Source organism: Phanerochaete carnosa (genome assembly GCF_000300595.1).
Source record: "Phanerochaete carnosa HHB-10118-sp unplaced genomic scaffold PHACAscaffold_11, whole genome shotgun sequence".
Classification (NCBI taxonomy): domain Eukaryota; kingdom Fungi; phylum Basidiomycota; class Agaricomycetes; order Polyporales; family Phanerochaetaceae; genus Phanerochaete; species Phanerochaete carnosa.
In genome coordinates this window covers 1,203,743-1,224,076 of record NW_006767638.1, presented here as the reverse complement: position 1 = coordinate 1,224,076, position 20,334 = coordinate 1,203,743, and the positions used below count along the sequence as shown (strand labels likewise).

At 53.2% G+C, this 20,334-nt stretch overlaps 5 protein-coding genes across 5 annotated transcripts; 2 read left to right on the top strand and 3 right to left on the bottom strand.

Annotated features, from left to right (window-relative positions):
* Window positions 1–2,586: 2,586 nt before the first annotated feature.
* PHACADRAFT_213607 (uncharacterized protein) lies at window positions 2,587–6,548 on the top strand. Its single transcript, XM_007400916.1, has 5 exons — window positions 2,587–2,924; window positions 2,988–3,133; window positions 3,189–3,684; window positions 3,742–4,084; window positions 4,140–6,548. The coding sequence occupies exons 1-5, from the start codon at window positions 2,667–2,669 to the stop codon at window positions 6,101–6,103; spliced, it is 3,207 nt and encodes a 1,068-aa protein (XP_007400978.1). The 5' UTR covers window positions 2,587–2,666; the 3' UTR covers window positions 6,104–6,548.
* Window positions 6,549–13,513: 6,965 nt separating this feature from the next.
* Window positions 13,514–14,164, bottom strand: PHACADRAFT_213606 (uncharacterized protein; the record flags this gene model as incomplete). The annotated part of the gene is made up of 2 exons (XM_007400915.1): window positions 13,732–14,164; window positions 13,514–13,660 (listed from the first exon to the last, which is right to left on the bottom strand). The coding sequence occupies exons 1-2, from the start codon at window positions 13,957–13,959 to the stop codon at window positions 13,514–13,516; spliced, it is 375 nt and encodes a 124-aa protein (XP_007400977.1). The 5' UTR covers window positions 13,960–14,164.
* A 58-nt stretch (window positions 14,165–14,222) lies between these two features.
* On the bottom strand, window positions 14,223–14,809 carry PHACADRAFT_264147 (uncharacterized protein). The gene has a single exon (XM_007400914.1). The coding sequence runs from the start codon at window positions 14,555–14,557 to the stop codon at window positions 14,324–14,326; it is 234 nt and encodes a 77-aa protein (XP_007400976.1). The 5' UTR covers window positions 14,558–14,809; the 3' UTR covers window positions 14,223–14,323.
* A 1,629-nt stretch (window positions 14,810–16,438) lies between these two features.
* On the top strand, window positions 16,439–17,116 carry PHACADRAFT_200651 (uncharacterized protein; the record flags this gene model as incomplete). The annotated part of the gene is made up of 6 exons (XM_007400913.1): window positions 16,439–16,473; window positions 16,515–16,599; window positions 16,649–16,756; window positions 16,807–16,890; window positions 16,942–16,948; window positions 17,001–17,116. 6 exons carry the CDS (start codon window positions 16,439–16,441, stop codon window positions 17,114–17,116), a joined length of 435 nt encoding a protein of 144 aa, XP_007400975.1.
* A 467-nt stretch (window positions 17,117–17,583) lies between these two features.
* Window positions 17,584–19,847, bottom strand: PHACADRAFT_32717 (uncharacterized protein; the record flags this gene model as incomplete). Its single annotated transcript, XM_007400560.1, has 16 exons — window positions 17,584–17,644; window positions 17,673–18,025; window positions 18,074–18,187; window positions 18,229–18,283; window positions 18,403–18,544; window positions 18,582–18,593; window positions 18,651–18,675; window positions 18,722–18,765; window positions 18,814–18,865; window positions 18,915–19,002; window positions 19,181–19,282; window positions 19,353–19,401; window positions 19,458–19,512; window positions 19,568–19,601; window positions 19,625–19,672; window positions 19,735–19,847. The coding sequence occupies 16 exons, from the start codon at window positions 19,845–19,847 to the stop codon at window positions 17,584–17,586; spliced, it is 1,347 nt and encodes a 448-aa protein (XP_007400622.1).
* Between the last annotated feature and the right edge of the window lie 487 nt (window positions 19,848–20,334).

The following is a 20,334-nucleotide window of genomic DNA, read 5'->3' as shown; positions in this document are numbered from 1 at the left end:
GATGTGTTCACGCACCCCCTCGTGGTCGTGCTGAGACTCTACCCCGAACACGTTCCCCGACAACACCGGCTCTTCAAGCATCTGCACAGGCGCGGCCCAAGCAGGGTATTCGATCGGCTCCGGCGCTGCAGCGGCAGTGTATGTAGCTGGTTCGGAGAATGACACGGCTCCGTCCTGGTCGCGTTCCCAATCTTGGAACTGGGGGTGCACGCCAGAGTACTGCCCGTGTTCTGATGCGTGATACGCATGCGGAAGTGGTACCAAGGAGGCCAAAGGGGGCAAAGGTGAAAGTGAAGGACGCGGATCGTCATAGGGGATCAGGCGTGAAGGACCTGGCTCAGCGGCCTCATGGCTGGGTATGATGCCCGGCGCCGGCGTCCTGCGCCGGTCAACCGGGGGACTGACCCTACCACCAGAGGAGACACTGCCCTGTCTTTGGCTCCGCCGCCGAGCGGGGCTCCTGTGCTGCGCCCCCGCCTCCTGGCGGATATGGCTGTCCTGCAGCTCGCAGTCGCGGAGATGAACCAGACAGTTCGCCGGCCGACCAGAAATCCAGCCTGCGTCCGGGGGTTGCAAACTCCACACTGCGATCGTTCAGAACCTGACCTCGAAGTGCAGCGGGAATGTGTACTCACGGAAGTTGATAGTAGCGGGCTCGTCGGACTGTTCTCTCTCCGCAGGCGCGTCCCGCGCGAGTTCGTATTCAAGGCGTTGCGCGAAGCACCGCTTGCACCACACTTTGACCTTGTCGTGTGTCCGCCCCAAACCAGCGAAGGCATCCGGGTCGCCATGTTCGTACCCGGGGTGATCGTAGAAGAACCGACGGTGCCACGCCCGTCTTCGTGGACGCTTATAGATAGGGTGACCAGTCTCTGGGGACTCGTCTTGGCTAGAGGAAGGCATTGGGTGAGATGGGTGAGAAGGAGGACGTGAGGGTGAGTGGGATGAATGAGTACACTTCGGCACAACGAAGCTTTTAAAGGGCTACAAGCGGAAAACCTCGAGGCGTGGATGAGCATAGGAGAGTCCGTGCAGTTAGGCGACCGCAAAAGCGGAGCAGTGCAAGTAGACAGTGGGGTCGCCGCTCCCGATGAAAGCGATAAATCTCGTGCACCTGCAAATGATCATAGCGCTGAGCCGGCAGTCAGATGTCCTAGTATTAAAGAACCTCAGCAGGCCCGTTCATGAAACCCATGAGACGGATCTATGATCTTGGACATCTTATCTTGCCATGACTCTGGATAGCAATGGGTGGCACCCTAATTCCATAAACTCGTGTACTGCTCCTATGCAGATTTCTGGATTTCTGCACCTACTATGAAAAACGGGTATGTACTCACCTTATGGAGCAAGCAGAGGAACATACGTACTCAGGTAGACAGTCCGTCCGCGGATCGGCCAAGGACACAGCACTGGGCAGTGAAGCACCAATAGAGAAATAATAGGGAATCTCCGACTCACTGCCAGACACTGCCGCACGACATCTGTGCTCTATTCTTGAATGATGACGAGTAGACGTTAGCGAGGCACGGCTTCATTCTGATCATGATCGCCCACTCCCGTACATTCCCATACACAGGCCTGCATCTCTCGCTATGCTCACAAGCGAGTCTGGGCCTGCTGTACAAAAACGCGGGAGAAGCGCAAAACGTGGGGTTAGCTGTATATGAGCGGAAAGGGGCGACTGTAAGGCATCTAGGCTGGTCTGGCGGCCACGTGGTGATAACTCCTTCGATGAGTGGCACGCTGTGAGCATGCACGACCTGCGACCGGTTCTGTCTGGCATTGTTACCTGCAGCCGGCTAAAGCGATGCTCCACATGTCAATGAAGTCAGCGTGGCTCTCCGGAGCGACTTGACAACCGTGCAGCCATTAGCGTTGCAACCGCTCTCAACATGGCGCGGCAGCGCACGCCAACACCGCGTTCGTACCGACTGCTGCGCAAGCATTCCAGAAATGACCGCGCTGTTTCCATGACTGGTAAGTTAAGTTACGGACCATAAGAGCGCATGTGTAAAGGATAGGGCTTACCTGCCATCGGACAGGCCGTGTGTGCCACGGCCGACGCTGTGTTTTCTGCCAACGAGAAGCCCGTTGACATGAAGAAATGAAGTCACCTAAAGTCAACTTTAATGCTACTATGGATCACGTTCGGGCGTTCGCTTTTGTTACGGACTTGAAATGACCCTCCCCCTTGTCCGGAAGCGCACGGAGACAAGGTGTGTGTGAGTTCGTAAGTATCCTCTTCGACATATCATGCGGTGGAAAACGCGGCAATAATGGGTACAACGGGGGCAATTTTCCGGGCATTCAGGTAGTGTCCAGTGAACACAGACACGACCCAGCATCGCCTTCCGCGTGAAGTCGTATTCAGCACCTCGTTGCGAACATCCCTAGAAATTAATCTAAGCTGGTAAAGTCGATGTACGTACGTTTTACGACACGCAGAGCGTTTGTTCTCCGCCTGTAACGAAGCGGTTCAGGGCAGAAATACGAGTAGACGCTCATAAAAACTGTGGCGCATTCGAGAGCGCGTCGCTATAACCTTAACCCTACTTGATGTTAAGTCCATCACGTGACGTCGACGCGGTTGGTGTCAAGCCTCGACGACAACTTGCGACGCAATTTCTCCTGTTGCACCTTTTCTTCGCTCTCAAGCTGTTTAGATGGCGAAGAAATTGGTGCACTGGGCTCTGGAGACCTTGGGATCACCTTCTCTGCCCTCACTGAAGCTACCTGGCAACTACGAAGACGAATCGTCGACCGAATCCAGCGAGGAGAGCACCGCGACATTACAATATGTGAATTCACAGCTTTTGGCGCATGGATTTACCTACCAGCCTGGTCTATCTTTGGAGGGGACAAGCAAGGAGGAGGCGGGGAAGGTCTTAAAGTGCTTGGTCTCGATGCTGGGCCAGAGAATGGTATGTTTCGCCCTGCATGTACCCGGCTAGCAAACCATCGACATCGCGAATCTCTCCATACAGGGAGATATAACACGTACTGAAGAGCTCTCAACAACGATACGAACATTGTCCTACGACCACGAAAGGCTGCAGTCCATGTACAGGACGGCAACAGAAAAGGCGGCCAATGCAGAACGGGAGATGAACGTTCATAAAGCTCGCCTGGCGTACGTTCCTAGTCCGTTATCTTTGATGTTATATTAACACGCTTTGCTACACCAGTTCCACTACACGGACCCTGAATACTACCACCGCCTCATTCAAGTCCTCGCAAGCTGAGCTGCAACGCACGCGCACCGCCCTGCAATCTGTACGTGCCACGCACCAATCCGAACTCAAGAAGCTCGAGAAGGAAAAGGACAAGCTCTTGGAGAAGGTCACGAAGCTCTCTGAGCACCAGTATGTCACCCGCGTCGCCGGCATACGGTATGCGAACGAAAACGCCGTCAGCCACTATGGTGGGCCTACGACACTGGGCCCCATACCACTCAACTCTTCAAGTACAGCCCCTCCAGGGCAAGGAACAGGCGACTTCCTTGAGGTTACGCTCGAAGAATCCATGCGCCATCGTCAGGAACTTGCAGACGAGAACAGGGCTCTGAAAACCATCCTCTTGCGCCTTGCTAATGAAGTACAGAATGTCGAATTTCAGGCGCGATGCGCCGTCGCGGACTTGCTGAGCATCAGGAGGGAGATGCATGACATAGAAGTTCCAGAGGTGAGACTTTCCTAAACTCCCCGGCAACACCATGCTAATGGCACTGCTGTTGAATAGCCTGAGGTACTAACTTCTCTCGCCCTCTTCCCTCTCTCACCGCCGATCCCAAGCACAGCATCATCCATCGTGAACATCTTGCTGGCTTCACTGCGCGACTCCTTACGAAGCTTGGCGGATCCCGAGGGTCGCATCACCGCTGATGGAGGCCTTACCGCTACTGCATTAGCTGCTAGCAGGAAGGTGGCAATGGAAACTACGGAGTCGAACGAGACAAACGGGATGGCTTTGCTCGGCAAGCAGTTGAGCGCCAAGGACAGGGAGCGCGAGCAGGAACGGCTGCGGCATGAGGCGGAGATGAAGAAGCAGGCTGGAGAGATTGAGAAACTCAAGAGCGAACTCGGTGTGTCTAAGCCAGTTTGTGTCATGAGACCCTCGGAACTGAAATCTATACGCAGAACAAGCACGGACGCAGGCGTCGGCATATGCTGCCCAGATCCAGCTCACTGACCTCTCGAAGCAAGTCGAGGCGATGAAGCGACCCTTTTCCATCTACGGCTCGCAGCCAGACTCCGCTCCAATCGCCGTGGTCGAGCCCATGCCGATGGAAGTCGACGCTGCGCCATCTCAACCACACGCACCACCACAACCCGAGCCCCCAAAACAGACCAAACGCCAGCCTCCAAAACGGCCACCTCCGTCTGCGGCCGCGTCATCTTCGAAGCAAGCCCTGGACAACCTCTTCCGTCCGCAGCCCGGAGCTGAGTCTGAGCCGACCATTACTCCATCGGGACACGACGACAACGACGTCTTTGCACACTTGCCACCGCCCTCTCCGGCGCTCTCCCACACTGATGAACCCGTGCAGCGCCCCGCAAAGTCTGAGCCCGCGCCTGTCCGGCGCTCACCGCGAAATCCGAAGCCGACGTCGCCCCTGCGCTTGGGTGCAAAAGCAGGTGCGAAGCGCAAAGCCTCGGACGCCGTGTCGCCAGATGGCGATGCGAAGACGAAGAGGGTGAAGGTCGAGCCACCGAAGAAGGATGTCGTAACCGCCTCAGTGCGAAGCTTCGGCACTGGCGTAGTGGCAACAAGCTCGCCGAGGACGAGGGCAAGGGGCAAGGCTGCTGAGAAGGAGACGAGGCTTGTTGTGGCGAAGGGCAAGGGGAAAGAACGGGCTGTACCGCCGGTGAAATCGTCTAATGCAGCGATACAGCGGAAGCCTGCAAGCAAGGCGTTCTATGTCGAGGTACCGCCGTCTCCGAAGCCTCCGGCGCTGCCTGCTTTCGTTCTCCCACCACCATCGCCCGCATCTCGGCTGCCGTCAATGCAGATATCTGCTGAAGCGGGCCCTTCGAAAGCAAGCAAAAATGTACCAAGTACTGATGAGAACCCTTTTGCACCGGCACCTCCAGCTGCTGCCCCTTCGGTCGTCGCTCAGCCTGTATCTGCACCTGCGATTCCGATCGCCAGCAAGTCTGTCTCCACAACCACAACCTCATCCGCACCAAGCGTGCCCTCTGTTCCCACAGTCCCCGCTGTCCCTCAAACGCCTTCGCGGCGTATCTTCCCACCGAACAACACCGGCCGTCCACTCGCACCACACATGACACACGCCTACTCGCCTGTGAAGCCAAGCCCGCTAAGTCGCATCCTCATGCTCGCGGATTCGCCTGACTCGCCCGAGGAGCCGCCCATCCCGAAACTTGGCGCGGTGCTAGAAGAAGCGGAGGACGATATGGACTTCGACGATGACGATGACGAGGACGAAGACATGCGTGGCCCAGTGTCGCCAACGCCCGCGCGGCGGAACATGAGGTTAGGCCTTGCCCAGGAGGCGGACGCGGACGGCGGGATGGACGAGAACGAGGAGGTAGAGGCGAGTGACGCGGAGGAGGTGGAGGTTCTCATCCGCAACAAGGCTAAAGGGAAGGAGCGCGCTGTCCACGTCTCGAAACCCGCTGCGCCCGCCCGGATAGCTGTGAACGCAAAGCCGTCTGCGAGTCGTACGGCGGAGGCGGATCCCAAGGGCAGGGTGAGACCGAGAACGAAACCGAAGCCCGCGTCGCCACGGGGGCTGCCCAAGGAGAAGGAGAACGTCCGCCGGAGCCCGCGAACACGCGCGAAGTTGGCGTCCCGCGTGCGGACGCGTTCTAGTAGCTCGGCCGAAGGCGAGGTCAGCAGGCGGTCCACCGTCATCGGCGGCGGGATCAAGAAGACGCGAGCGTCAATCCGCACGACGAGCGCGAAGCCTGGACAGAGCAAGAGCACGACACCGGCGGTAGTGCCGCCGCTCGAGCTCGAAGAGCTTGAGCCCGCGCCGCCGAAGGCAGGGAAGAAACCGGAGAAGATACGTGGGGGAGCGAGGAGGGTGCCTATCGATAGCTCGGAGGCAGCGCCGTCTGCACCCGCATGGAGAGGCTGAGTTATTTTATACATATTTCTGTGCAATATCTCACTATGTTTGGTTTCGGGGCAACACAAACTTCGTCCACTGAAGTCTTGATTAATTCATGTATATTAGTAATGGGTGCATCTATCGTGACTGCAGCAACCCGGGCGACGGTACGAGACTCCAGGCTCTCACTGACAAGGTATACAAGTGCGAATATCATCTCAGCGTCCGCGTATTATGCACCTTATAAAACTCCTGTGGCTCTAGTACCATCGTTACCCCGGGAACTCTAAGTTGTGTCCTCCTCGTGTACACTGTTTGCGTGCATGCCCGTCGTGCCGAAGGGCAATATGAAGACAGTGCTTCTGAACTCCATCGTTGTGGTGCCGCAGTTGCGTGACAGGTCCGTTGCAGTGCGATGCAGATTGAGCATGAGACGGGACATCATCGTTGCAGATATGCTACGCAGCAGGATGTTGGTGGTTAGCGAGAGTAGGGAAAGCGAGAGGGACAGTGCGCACTTGCTCGCAAATGTTGATAGACAGCCACGGAGCGCGGGCTAAGAACGAGCTGTTGTAAGTTTGCAGTGTAATGACTTTACCGCTTGTTTAGTACACACCGGAGAGAGCTGAAAAGGCGGGATAAGATCATGCTTGTGTAGGGTATTGGGGTACATACATAGAAGGTCAGCGTATTCGAGCACTGAGCGCACGCCGTCACTCTGGAGTTTCTGAGGAATTGCGCTTGAGACCACCCAGGAACGAATACGCACCCAAAATATATCGCCCCTGGCGCTTCGTCAGCTTCCATAAGCTTCATAACTACGTTGCGCTCACCGTCGCGAAATATCGAATTGGCAAGGCTGTCACCTCCGTACTGATTACGATTCCTGACAGACTTGAAGAAAGTCAAGAAAAAGATTATCATATCCCAGACGAACAAAGCTTCCCATCCGAAGGCGAGATGTATTGCTCTATGAGGCGAGAAGCTTTCAAACGGGCCTATCATCGAGAAGTCAAGACGACGTACGATATCCGAGAAGACGCTGCATGACATCCTTGCACAGCTGTGTATGTGGATTTCTGGCCTATGACAGCCCACTACGGGGATGTGTATCACTATCAGGACGCGTACCTCTCGGGCGAAGTTGAACACACGTACAATCGAGAGTGCTACGAGGACAGCTAGCACGGAAAGCACGACGATGGCGAATCGGCGGTCGCGTCCGTAGAGAGCATATGTCCTCAGGAATTGTATAACTGTGATTGAATATGGTCATAGCTATCAGTCAAAGGAGTATAACAGGGAGGTCATACCCGCAACAATGATTTGTGTGGCGAATACGTTCAACTGTCGGTAGAATGTATAGTAATGCGCGCAACTAGATCTCCTCACGATTAATGACTAGCAGTGGATATTTAACAGCGGAGGTGAAAAGCTGACCTCTGCGTGAGGATATTAGCAGTTGGACATGCAAGTGACGACTCAGCTCTGACCTGAACGGATCTGAATGTAGAGAAGTTGCCCGCAGTAACAATAATGTTCTGGATGTATTGTCAGTGCGTGTTCACACGCAGTCTCTCACACCTTACCGAAAAGAACGAGAAGTAGCGATTGACGAGGAAGAGAACGGAGGCACAACTATTTGGAGTTCGCCACACAAGCCAATATTCGTCATCGAATGTGATTGCGTGGTCATAGTACAGTATAACTAAGGTTATCGAAGTCAATTGCTGAATGTCGCACACGTTGGATGCCTACCGGTGCCAAGGAGGCGCAGATAATTTTGCAGATATCTAGGGCAGTTATGTGGTCTGCATTTAGCACCGCAGTACGCCTGGCGAGCTGCGTGAGACCTTACACTTGGGACATTGGCATTGAGGAGGGGTCCATGGTCCTGCGGGATCTGTTGAGACGAGCTCGTATGCTGTAGTATATGCCGTCAGTGCATGGAGAGAAGGGCTAAGACAAAGTTGGGGTTGTGCATGTCTCTCGCTCCTCACCATCCTCGATATAGGGAATGGCAGGCAACAGTGATTTGATCACAATCCGATTGATTTCGGAGGGTACATGATTGCAGCGTCTTTGCGATGCGACCGTGTTAACTGAAATTTTGGTCGGTTTGGCAAGGCGCAGAGTCAAGGAGGAGTTCGCTCGGTGGGTGACCACGAACAGGGCTAGGCGGTCCTCTATTTTTGCGGTCAGGCTTCTGGCTTTCGAATTTTCCGCAATGCCTGAAATTCTCACAGAGGCGAAAAATTAGAGGACTCGTTCCTACGCCATTGACCCCGGCGTCATCCGATAGTCCATACTATCCCTGTACCACGTTTGATAAATGGGACAGTGTTGATAATTTGCATCCCCCCGTAGCTACACTTTCTTGTTGGGATGGGGATTATTTATTTAGGTAGTATAAACTACTACAAATATAGCAAAAATCAAGGCAAAATACCAAAGGTTGAGTGAAAGGAATTTTGAACATTCCGTGCGATACACCAAATGGACGTCAGAGCGCTCATAGATGGCTAGATCCCACCAGATCTCCTGAGCCAATGTATTTATGGAGTCTTGTGAGCCTTCTATGCTTTGTACTGTTGTATTGAGGCGTTTCCCACGGTCACGTGGTTGGCAGGTTTCAGCTGGAGTACCGTTGAAACCTGCCACCCTATGATGTCATCGCCCTCTTACCAGATTTAGATATGACGCGCGCAGAGCGCACTCGGCTCTGGCGCCCTTTCACTCCCCGCTATGTTTCCCTTAGTCTCAGCTTCCTCAGTGTACATAGTATTGGACTGAATATATTAGGAAGTAGATGAGCTATATAAGGACACGTAGTATTATTCTTAGAATTTATCTTTGATTACTCGTGAATCCCCTGCCTGCGCGATTCCATTCACAACATGTACAGATACTTTAAAAAATGTGCATGATATGCTTCGTGCCCCGTAGCTGCCATGCTGTGTGCAAGTTTGCTATAGCGTTACAGGAAATCCGCCTCACCGTGACCATGTTCAGTCTCTGCCTTTGGCAAGACCGGCATTGCGCTAGCACCTGTTGGCTCGCAGAGAGCAGCATTTACAGTCCGTGCATACTGCCTCATCGAGAGTTGGTGGTCAAGTGCTCAGAGACGGCCTGACATGGCTCAGGTCCCCTCTGAGAACCAATAACCCATTACGTCTGCTCTGCCTGACTTCCTCCAACTTTCAGACCACGACGATGTCAAGACACGCATTCAGAAGACTTGCAATACACCTCATGCACGATTAATTCTGTTAAGTACTGACTTGTTTCACTCGAGCTGCCACACCTTGTCCTCACTCTTGGTCCAAAATGTATGGATGCACGGTCAACATCAACGCTTGGCTGTAGCCGTCGGGAGATGTGGGCTTGATCAGCATTACTTGTGACAAACCGTGACAGAAATTATCAACACTGGTCCATGGCTGAGCTGTCTCACTGCAGCGCCTCCTATGCACTCATCTCTCAGAATTTAAATTGCGAAAGAAATATACATCAATACTACGAGGTTTGTTGCACTTGGTTATCTCCTTTGTGGAGGCAAATGTTGAGTGAGCCTGCAGGGACGGACGAAATATGTAGAATTATTATCAAAAGGAGTTCAGGGATAGTATGACAACACTGACTCGATCACAGTAATAAGCACATAGTATACTACACTATCGTACGCGTCTTCAGGGTATACAGACAAGATCTAGAATCATCTCAACGTCTGCAAATCATGCAGCATAATCATTGCTTGTGGTTCCAGAAGCTGCAACCTGCGTTTACTAGATGAGAAGGGGTGACATATCTGTGGCCCGAAGGGCATGATAGTGACCAGGCAGATGTGGGAACACCAGACTCCTGTTGTCCATCATCAGTAGCATGCCCTGCCGATGAAGAGGTATACCGTACTAGTAGCTGAGAGCGAGTCGACGAGTGAGCCGGGCATTAAATTACATTGACTACAGACCCCGACACCTTGTTGAGATCCTGTGCTTATGCCAGATGTTCAAGCTGATGCAGTGTGCACTGGACAATATATATTGGCTAGTGTCTGCCTGGGGCCCACAGACAGCTCTTCCTCTGCCTGTGTGCCGTCAGCTGAACATACTCCATTGGCCCGACGATCGCGTCCGTAAGCACGCCAAGGTTAGTCCCAGATTCCTATGAGCGAAGCTATCAGATTCTGATTCCCCTAGAATCGGGTTATGGACCGAACCGTGCATGCCCAAAAGTCACGTGACTATCAGCCATTGCACCCGATCTGGCGCTAATGTGCCAGCTGGCGTTTATGAGTCTAATTCCTAAGGCACAAGCAAATTTACCGTTGTTCACTCGAAACCCACAAGTGTCGCGAAATTTAAAAGATTTATTAGTTTTGAAGGTGCATTGAACATGTCTGTACGTAATTTAATGCTTACAAAATTGCCCCTTACCAGCTATGCTGCTGAAAAGTTATCCACTCCCTGGAGCGCTTCTGGTCATCTGAAAGCGGCACAGCTTCATAAGCAAAGCTTCTGGCCGTCTACTGCTCCCGGCCCACTGCACTCATTCTATCAACCGTTGTAAATATAATCATTTCATTCACGCGTTCCGGTGCCTATGTGTGCAGTTCCCAAGGCATGAACAAACTTGCTGTTACTCACTCGCAACCCATGAGTGTTGTGAAATTCCTTCATTTTATGGCTCTCGAAGGTGCATAGAACATTTCTGTACAAAATCTGATGCTTACAAAATTACCCCTTTCTAGTTATGTGGCAGGGAAGTCATCCAGTCCCTGGGGCGCTTCTGAATGTCTGAAAGTGACACGGCTTCACCAGTCTGTCTACTGCACCTGGCCTACTGGTTGTCGCCAGCAACCCTCAACTTGGCGGCGACTTGCTGCCATGCACTCATCTACCACTCCCTTTTTCTGGGGAGGTGTGCAGTGCGCCGTGCTTTGCATAGCTAGTGAGTGTCTCCATGCCATATTTTACCTTGCATTTCTAATTGCTTCTGCTTCCATCACAGGGTCAAGACCAGAGCCACAACCAGAGCAGTGAAGGCAGGGAGAAATGGGCTAGGGCCGAGGACAGCAAAGTGCTCGCAAAGTTGAACACCTACAGCAAAAGGCCAACGCCTTCTGTCCGCTCTACTGTATCCGCCATCAGCAAGCAAAAAGCAGTAAGTGCAGCTCTTGTTTTTGTTGTGACATTACACACATGGTAATTGGCTGCTGCCTTCTGCTAGCTCTGGGCCTGTGCCGTGCCTTGCTCATGGGCAGCGATTTGGGCCTGCGCTGCGCCATGTCACACAAACACCTATTGCCGCACCACTCGCTTGCACAACCCATGCCCCAGCCAGTGTGGAGACTGTCCACAAAATGCAACCTGTTCACCTTCGCGATCCCAATCGAATGGTACACTGGCCTCCTTATTGTTTGGTAGCAATGATGTGCATAACGACCCTTTGTATATGTTAATACTTATGGAACTACTACTCTCCAGCTATGATGCTGGAGAATCAACCTGTCTACTGTGCCCGGCCTACTGCACCCAAGCATTGGACATTTCGCAGCTGCGTGTACCTGTACCCTGTACCAGACCATGTATGACTATCCACCATTGCAAATATGAGGTCATATTCATTTTAAGTGCTATGGTTGTCCTGAACGACACTATGCAGGGGAATCGGCAATGGACGCTTGACGCCCATATCCACGAGTTATCAGTTCAAAATGGGCATTGGGCAAGAACCACGTGATCATCATTATCTTCTTTGTAGATGTTTGGCACCTGTTTGGTCATCTTTGTTTTTGATGACTCAGCACATCGCTATTGTCAATGTCCCCCTAAGTTCACCACTGTGTTCTTGCCATGATGTCCTGTCTTATGTTGCATGTGATACGTGCCGAACAAATAACAAGCTGGACGTCAGAAACTAATACCATCGTTCAAATGTCTATGACATCTTTACAAGGTAGCAGTCTCCGAGTCACCGTCCTTCTCCTAGTAAACTAATGTCACCTACAGACAAGTGCTTGCTAAGTCTCGAGAAACCTGTCGTGCATGATGAATGGTATGGGCTACACTTAACACCATAATAATGACTCCTGAACGAAGACTGGTTACAAACACGCCACATCTTGCCACAGCTTCATCTGCCTGCTCGTAACACACCTACGCAATCTGCCTATGTACTTATAGCCCTTATACAATGCTGCTATCTCTCCTGCTGTGCTATAAGCAATTCGTGTTCACGCTCTGCTAATAGTACTGCGCCAAGGTGTTGAAGTGGTTGAGCAGCCACAGCGGGAACAGGATCTCACTCAGGATCTCGTACCGCGCACTGCACTGGGAGTACTTCAGGGTGTTTGACGAGTGCAAGGTGTCTTGCTGTGCGTTGCATATCCAGTTCAGGAGATAGCTCTCGTGTGCGATCAGGGTGCACTTGCACGGATGGACCCATTGCACTCGGGGCTCCAACGGCACTACATAGGCTGTGAGTGAGCAATGGAAAACTGTGTGGATCAGCTGCGACAAAGGAGACACATGGTCATAGTATTCCTCATCATATGTTACAATGTTTTCCTCACCTGCATTATCTACCCAAAGCGACGCCACTGACACCTCCTTCCCATGCTCCCGTATGATCAATAGTCAATTTATGCAAATTTCGTCCCACAACTGTACCCTAAGAAAAGCCGTCGCAGACTGATTACGATTGATCATGTAGTATATATAATAGGCAATATAATCTGTACGAATGGATTGTATCATGCTTGTGTGCTCGCGACGACGTCTGGGAAAAAGCTTCGCGAAATCGGATGGGGCGGGCGCAAGCCTACTGCACACAAGTACGAACAAGACGTAGAGGCTGCGTAGGGGGGTGGCGCTTGGCCATAGCCCGGGCGGCTCCGACGTCCTCGCATCTTCGAGAACGCTGCCAAACAGATGCAAGAGTTGCCAGGAGATATGGAGCAGGCATAGCCTGGGGGCTGGCCGAGGGCTGACCAAAGACGGTACTGGCAGTCGAGATCAAAACGCCAGCCTGTGGACAGCCGTGCACGCGGAACGTCCACAGTCTGCTTGAAACACTTCCACCCCACCAAGTCCCACTTCTCGTCGCCCTCGCCCTTGCGCCAGAAGTTATCCGGGGCGCTCTCAGCTGGTGGTGGCAGTTGTCGGGCGCAGGGCCGGTGCCCCAGTCGTCCGCGCGTGCACATCGTGCGCATCTACTCCAGCACAGAGTATAGGTCAGGTTCCATGCAGCTTTGGCTCAGCCCCTCTTGTGGCTGGCTGAACACAGACTGCGATAGGTCATACTCGAGCCTGGACATGCGCATTTCACTGCTCCGTTGGCGGCCAAGGCCAGCATTGTCCGTACACTCGTCAGGTCAACTGAGCCATGGAGGTGTGAGGCAGCAAGTGGGGCACGCTGGGTGCGCATAAGGCTTCATTAATTGAGTGATTCGTGAAGGCCGTCGAGGCCGTGGTAGGTATCAGGGCGCACCATGGTGGTAGCGTACGGAGTATAAAGTGCGACGTTGAGGCACACAAACGGATCGTCGGCGGCGACGAATGCGGGGGCGCTCCGCGGGCTGTACTGTCGTGCGCACATATAAGCTGAACGGTGACAAGGATGACCTCTGTGGTCGGTGCAGGCAGCTAGCAGACGCTGTTGGGGCTGCGGTGGGCGTCGGCGATCTCGGGACGCAATGGCGCCTCCTCGAGCGCCTCGTACGGCTTGATGCCGTTCCATCGAGGCCCCACGGCTTGAAGAGTAGTGAGAGCACCTACCGCTTCGGATGGTGGGGTACCTTGCGTGCGAGAAGCTCGGGGGTGCCATTCGGAGACGCGTCCGAGCGGGATGCCGTTTGCCTTCAGCAGGCGGTTGGTCGTCATTGCTGCGACAGAAGCCCCTCGCAGTGCGTCAGGCTTCGGGATGCTCGTGTGCTTCAGCAGCGCGTGGGCGAGGGAGACGGACGTGATTATCGGACACCGCGTTCGAGAAAAGCTGTTCAGAAGGCTGGATGACGCCTTTGGCAGCCTGTGGGTGGTATACGTAGAGCGCGGACATATTCTGATGTCATACACAAATGCGCCCTGCATGCGACAGCGGTACTAGCATCAGCAGTGGAGTCAGCGCGGAGTGAACGGTGCGCACCTGTTGAATCGGTCAACCTGGTATGGCCTCAGGACGATGAGCCGTAGAGAAGAACTTGCTGTTGGCGTATCGTCGGCGTAGTCTGGACACCCGTCGGGTCGGTCAACCCATCGGGGCAGGCGAGGCCATGGTAAGCGTTGTGACGCGTCGAGGGCGGGGTCCGCGCGTCCGTCGGGTCGGTCGACTCATCGGGGTACGGAGCGCCAGGTGGCCCTCCCTCAGAGGGCTGGGGCGTGGAGGAGACCGTGTCGATAAGGCTGATAAGTTATTGAAGGCTGTTGAAGCCGCAGTGACAGCTGGGACGCGTCGTCGGGGTTGTGTATGCACCTGATCCATCGGGGCACGGAGCGCTGGTTAGAGAGCCCTCAGCATGGTGAGCTGCAAGGCGTCGTGGGTCGTTGAGGCCTGGTTGCCTTGAGAGGCTATTAATTGTGAGCTTCAAGGGAATGGCAAGCTGTGGTGGCAGTTGGAAGGAACCGAGTTATTCGCTAAAAACAAGAAAAAACTGTGACGGCAACTCTTCCAGTAAACACGAGTAATTATATGTCGGCAGGGAAGGTAAGTGTCTCTAGTTTGCTGTATCGGCTCGTCAGGGTGACATTGAACCATGAGCAGGGCAGTACGGTCCGATTGCATCACTGATCTGCCTGCCGTAAACGGAACACTGCCCCGAGAGCTATCTTACCTATGAATCTTTTCGTCTCGGAATCCCCCACTTGCCTTAGAATCACTCACTCGGACGAAACAGCTACCGCTGGGCAGACCTGAACTACATCTGAGAATAGACGGCCGAGGTGCGTGGTTACACTCTACCTGCCGGGCTTTGCATGCTTAACTCAGCTGCGGTCTCCCGCAGTGCACACTCTATACTTGTCGCATCTGCTTGTCAGTCTCGCCTGAGGAAGCACGTCCTTCGTGGCTGGCCGGAAATCGCCCAACGAACTCGCTAGGAACGATCCTTCTGCCAGGTCGTAACCACGTCGCTGGACCACAAGAACTGGTTGCTGCAAGCTGTATGCCCTTCCTGTGTCCGTTCATATATTCGACGTGCCTCACCCTAGTTCGCAGGCTGCATCGTATGTCTCGAGAGCCCCAAATCACCCTGTTGGCCTTCGTGCACACGGAATCGTAAGCCCATCCCCTGGCCGCGCTGCCTTACAGATCTAGACATACCGGCGGCTGGTGGGAACAGTCGCCGCATCAGCCCTGTGGCACTCGACTGCGAGACCCGACCAGCCGACGAGCCAATTTGACACTCACGCCCGCTTCGCTACTTGTGCTCTTGCTGCAAATAACGAGGCAGCATGCGCATGTCAACGTCGACAGGACCCTCACACGGGCGGGCGGCAGGAGCTCCGGTAAAAGTAGCAGACATGCAGCCGGCCAAATGCACCAGAACACAAGACAGTGTTCTGGCCTGTAGGCAGGAAGGCGCACCAGTAGAGGTCGATGGCAGATGCAGGCGAAGAGGTGAGGGGCCCTAACAGCGGCATCGTGCGAGGTGCATTGAAAATCATCACGGCGGACACTGGACATTTGTGCAGGCCAGAGTCCTTGTTGGCGTCTTGGAGCCCGACGAGAGAAGCAGAGAGGCAGACAGAGTGAGGGCGAAGCTGCTCCCCGATGGTATGATACGGAAGCGTAGAAGCAACGGTAGGCGCGGGGCCAATCGCATGCCCGCGGATCCCTCGCGTCCGTGTGCCCAAGCGAGGATGCAGATGACGGGGCGGGCGCCGACGAAGAGCGAGCAGTGGAAGAAGAGTCCGCCTTCTGCGAGAACGAGGGCGAACATCATTGCCTTGTGCGGCGGGACGTCTCGCGGCGCAAGCCCATCCTCCACATCCCTGCGACGCTCTTCCGCATAGCCGTGCACGGGCGCGCGCCGCATCTTCGGCCGCTGCGACGTGAACTCCCGCGCGATCAGATGGAGATATGTGCACGCGCGTTCGAGCTCGTTGGCTAGGTATGGCAAACTTCCGGGCTTCATCAGTGCGAGTGACGGCTAATTTGGCTCTGGCAGATGCGAATATCTTCGACCGCCTCGAGAACTGGCGCGGGTCGACTGCAGAGCCGGATCCGATGTTCCCAATCCCAATGCGCCCCTTCCAACGCCATATCGCCACAAGTGCCTTCAAGATCGCCGGCGGTGTCGATTCGTCGGGCGCGGCGACGTCGACGTTCCGACTCTTCAAGTAGAATCCAGTGCGGTATGCACTTATGTCGAAGATCACCCGGACGTTTCTGGCCACCCTGTACGCGTTCTTGGTTCATCTTGCATCCAACGAATTGCCAGAGACCCGAACCGAAGAGCGCGCGTATCGAGCGTCAACGCTGCCAATGAGCCGACTCCTGCAGAGTTTCTGGGCATTTCAAGTTCTGTAAGCTGTCTGCTTGGCGTGGCACGAAGCTCGCTGACGATTGTCGCAGGACCCGGCGGATCATTGGCTGTATTCGCTCCGGCCACCTCTCGTTCCGGGCGTGCCCAATGAGCCCGAGAGTGCATTCAATATGTCTCGATACAGGAATAATTACACAGTATGTGCATTGACACATCAAGGTCAGCTGGCGCTGATGCTGTATCACAGACATCGTTGGCGATCGTGGCGAAGCTCGGCAAAACCCCGTTCGAGAGCTATGTCAGGCTGAAGGCGACCGCTCTAATGGACGTCGTCCGCGGAGAAATTTGAGACCCTGCGATGGACTGATACGAGACGCCGCAGCTGAAGGGTCTGTTTTGACTACCTGTTGGTACTTGTTCACGGCTGACGATGGCATGCAGAGATTCGACCATACGTCTTTGAGACTCTTGTGTACCTCACACGCGAGTCAGCGCAGCGGCAGCCCCGCTCACTCGGTGCGCTGGTCGAATACGTCGCAGAAAAAGCTTTGTGTTAAGAAGTTCGGCATGGGCGTAATATCACGCGTATGCGGCCCCTTCGCCTCCCACCCAAAGCTCAAAATCGACAGCGGGAAACTCGCCTAGGTCCGCTTCTCCTTGTATTGGCGTCTTTTTCCTCTCCAGAAAGGTGATCACTCGTCTTCCGGGGCAGAGTGTGATTTCGGGTGCATGGCTCAATACATTTTTTCTCTATCACATCCTCGGACAGAGCAAAGCGTTCTTCCTCCTGATATGCTGTGCTAGAAGCCCCGTTTCCGTGGTCATGAGAGTAACGAAGTCGAGCGTATATCTTGTTTGGGATGCCATATGTACATGAATTCTCGTAAGCCTACAGGATAGATTACATACAAGGAGAGCAGGCATTGTGTCGAGCACACAGGGGATGAGCTAGCCATGCTACGACTTAGAGTTCAGGATACTTTAAATCGTGCAGATTGGAATTGAGAGGCCCGGACTACGAAATTCACTGACGAAGCGACCCCTTGACCCTTGTCATCCCCCAGACTGTGCGAGGTTTGTAAACACTGAAATGTTACAGTGAGTGCTGCGCACCTTATGCGGAATCGCCGTCGCTCCCAACGGTCATAGACTCGTCTATTTGAATTGTAAAAGTATTGTCCTGGAATCTGCGTCAGGTGTAGCCCTCCATGAAGGGCCGTGAGACGACTCGCCTGCGCAAGCCTTTTACCACGGTCAATACGAGCGAGAGCTACTTCATCGACGCCCGTGTTTCTCTTGCTTGCAGAGTCTGCCGACACAACCGGTATGTTCAAGTTAGGCTGTGAGGTGTCGCCACGGCGCAGATATTTGCGGACAGTGAGATTGGCAAGCAGTGTGTTGAGATAGAGTGATGCAAGTGGATATTCAAAGACGACATAGAGGGTACCAGTAGGTCGCCATGCAACCTATATGATGTCAATGCAAGCATTATATACTGCACTGTCGGTACCCACCAGGGACACATTGATGAGTGCAACGACAGTAGTCCAAAGGCCAGTGTTGATTGCCATAAACACAAGTCGATAAATGAGTCTGCTTGATCTGTTGGGGGAAGAACAATGGTCATGCTGTTTGTAGGTATCTAGTAACATCATGATAGAGCCCTCACTGGTGTAGTATGATGATATGATGTCTCTCCCTTTGAAGAAGAATCGTCATACATACTGCAATTACAGCATCCACAAAACAAGAGACACCCCGACAACTGATTTCCATAGCCTTGCCACAGCCCAATCAGTTTTGCATTGACACTGAAACTTGGGGAGTCCGAGAGGGTACATACCACAACGCGACGAGCTGAGATACTGACTGCGATGGGAGCATTTGGCGACCTGCTCTATGTTTAGAAATCTGACGGAAAGGGGAGAGAAAGGCACTGACAAGGTCCATACAGTGAACACTAGTCCGACGAGATAAAAGTTGAGCTTGCAGCATTACAGTCAGTATAATTGTTCTGCTCACATGAGGCACCAACTGGAGTGAATGCAAGTTTCAGGAGTTATTATGGATTTTGAATGGGAGGATACTCACCCACTTGCCACATGGCCACAATTGCCTACATGACATTAGCACGTACTCCAGCTCCAGTAAGGAACACGCACAATGAACACCAGGCACATGCACACGGTTCGGCTCTTACCAGCGACTAGACAGGGTTCAGTGTTATTCATCAGAGGAGAACACAGGTGCTTACATCGGTAAATGCGCCAAAGAAAGAAGAGCTGGACTACAGCTCCGAAAATATTCTGGTACCAGTGTCAGTTATCGGCTATTGTGCTGTGAGAAGAAACATACTGAGAGGAGGGTTCGAATCTTGGGAATTACAAGCATAGAGTGAGTTCTTGTTAAATTTAGGTTCAAATTACGACCTACTATGATTATCCTGCACAAAAGACAACATTAGCAACAAGGTAAGAATCACGACGCAAGCGATGCTGTAGTTCCTCAATTTGAAACGGTGGCCACAGGCCAAGTGACCTCACATTCAGTGTAGCTCCATCATTGTCCCGTGCTACAAGCCTGAGAGTGCAACGAGAATCCGCAGGCCCAGATTCCCGGACCGCCAGAAATCACTGAACGTTGGTCGGCCAACATCAGTTGGCGGCGGCAAGGCAGTGATTGCAACTAGTCGCACCTCATCGACTCCGCTGCCACCGCAACGGCTGTACGAGGTCATAGCCACTTCTATAGCCACCCAAGCCGAGAAAAAGTATGGCATTAGGGGTGACTTACGGTGGAATTACGAGACCTCCCTGGAATTCGCTGCTATACATGAGGAAAACTGAATACAGTCAAACCTCGGGACATATCAGAATGTAATGCAATGGCCACACATACCACCCGCAAAAAGTAATGCCTCGATTGCCGTGTCAGCCATATACAGGACCAGAACCTGTCACAAATTAAATTGTAAGTGGCAAAACTTCGAGCACTTTGAAAGGGAGTACCAGAGCTTTGAGTGCACGGTGATCAGACTCATAGCTGGGTGACCGTAATCAGCATACATGCTAGTCAGGATATTATACAGGACAAACTTGAGGAAGTACAAAAACCTGCAGCACAAGGACTGCAATTAGCGAGGAATAAATTAATGGATAAAGGCCATAGTACGTACATTTGCAAGCCAGCAGCACCCCAGAGTGAGGAAGACAGGGCAGCTCCGACCATATTCACAACATTCAGCTGTGTAATGTTCAAGGCACCGGTGTCACTCGTTGGAATGGACATGCTGGCCATGAGAGAGTGGTATCACCAGGGGAGTTGCCTGAGCGGGACGCTATCTGGGATTTTTATACCAGCGGTAGGCAGTCGCTTGAAAGCCGTCATAGTGTTGTGCCCACCACCAATGGAACGCAAACATTTACACGAACATCATTGATTGCAAAAGGAGATGTGGCAGTGATGCATGCCTCCACATTGTAAATATGTACTAAGCAGTGCGAGATCTGGCCTCGATGGATGAAAATGTGCGATTGCGCCACCAGAAGGTGAACGGAGGCTGTAGAAGAAAGTTACCACATGTGATGTGGTGGTCGGAAAAATCAGGTGACCATCAGGAAAACGTCTTGAAGGTGTGGGAAGTGCCGCAGTAGATGATACTCCATAACGTAGCTTGCCGTGAGCTTTCCCAGGGCATTATTGGGACCTGTCAAGCTGGAGGTGATGATCAACATTATCAAGGCATCCACTGCTGAGGCACATCAGTCCGAGCCCA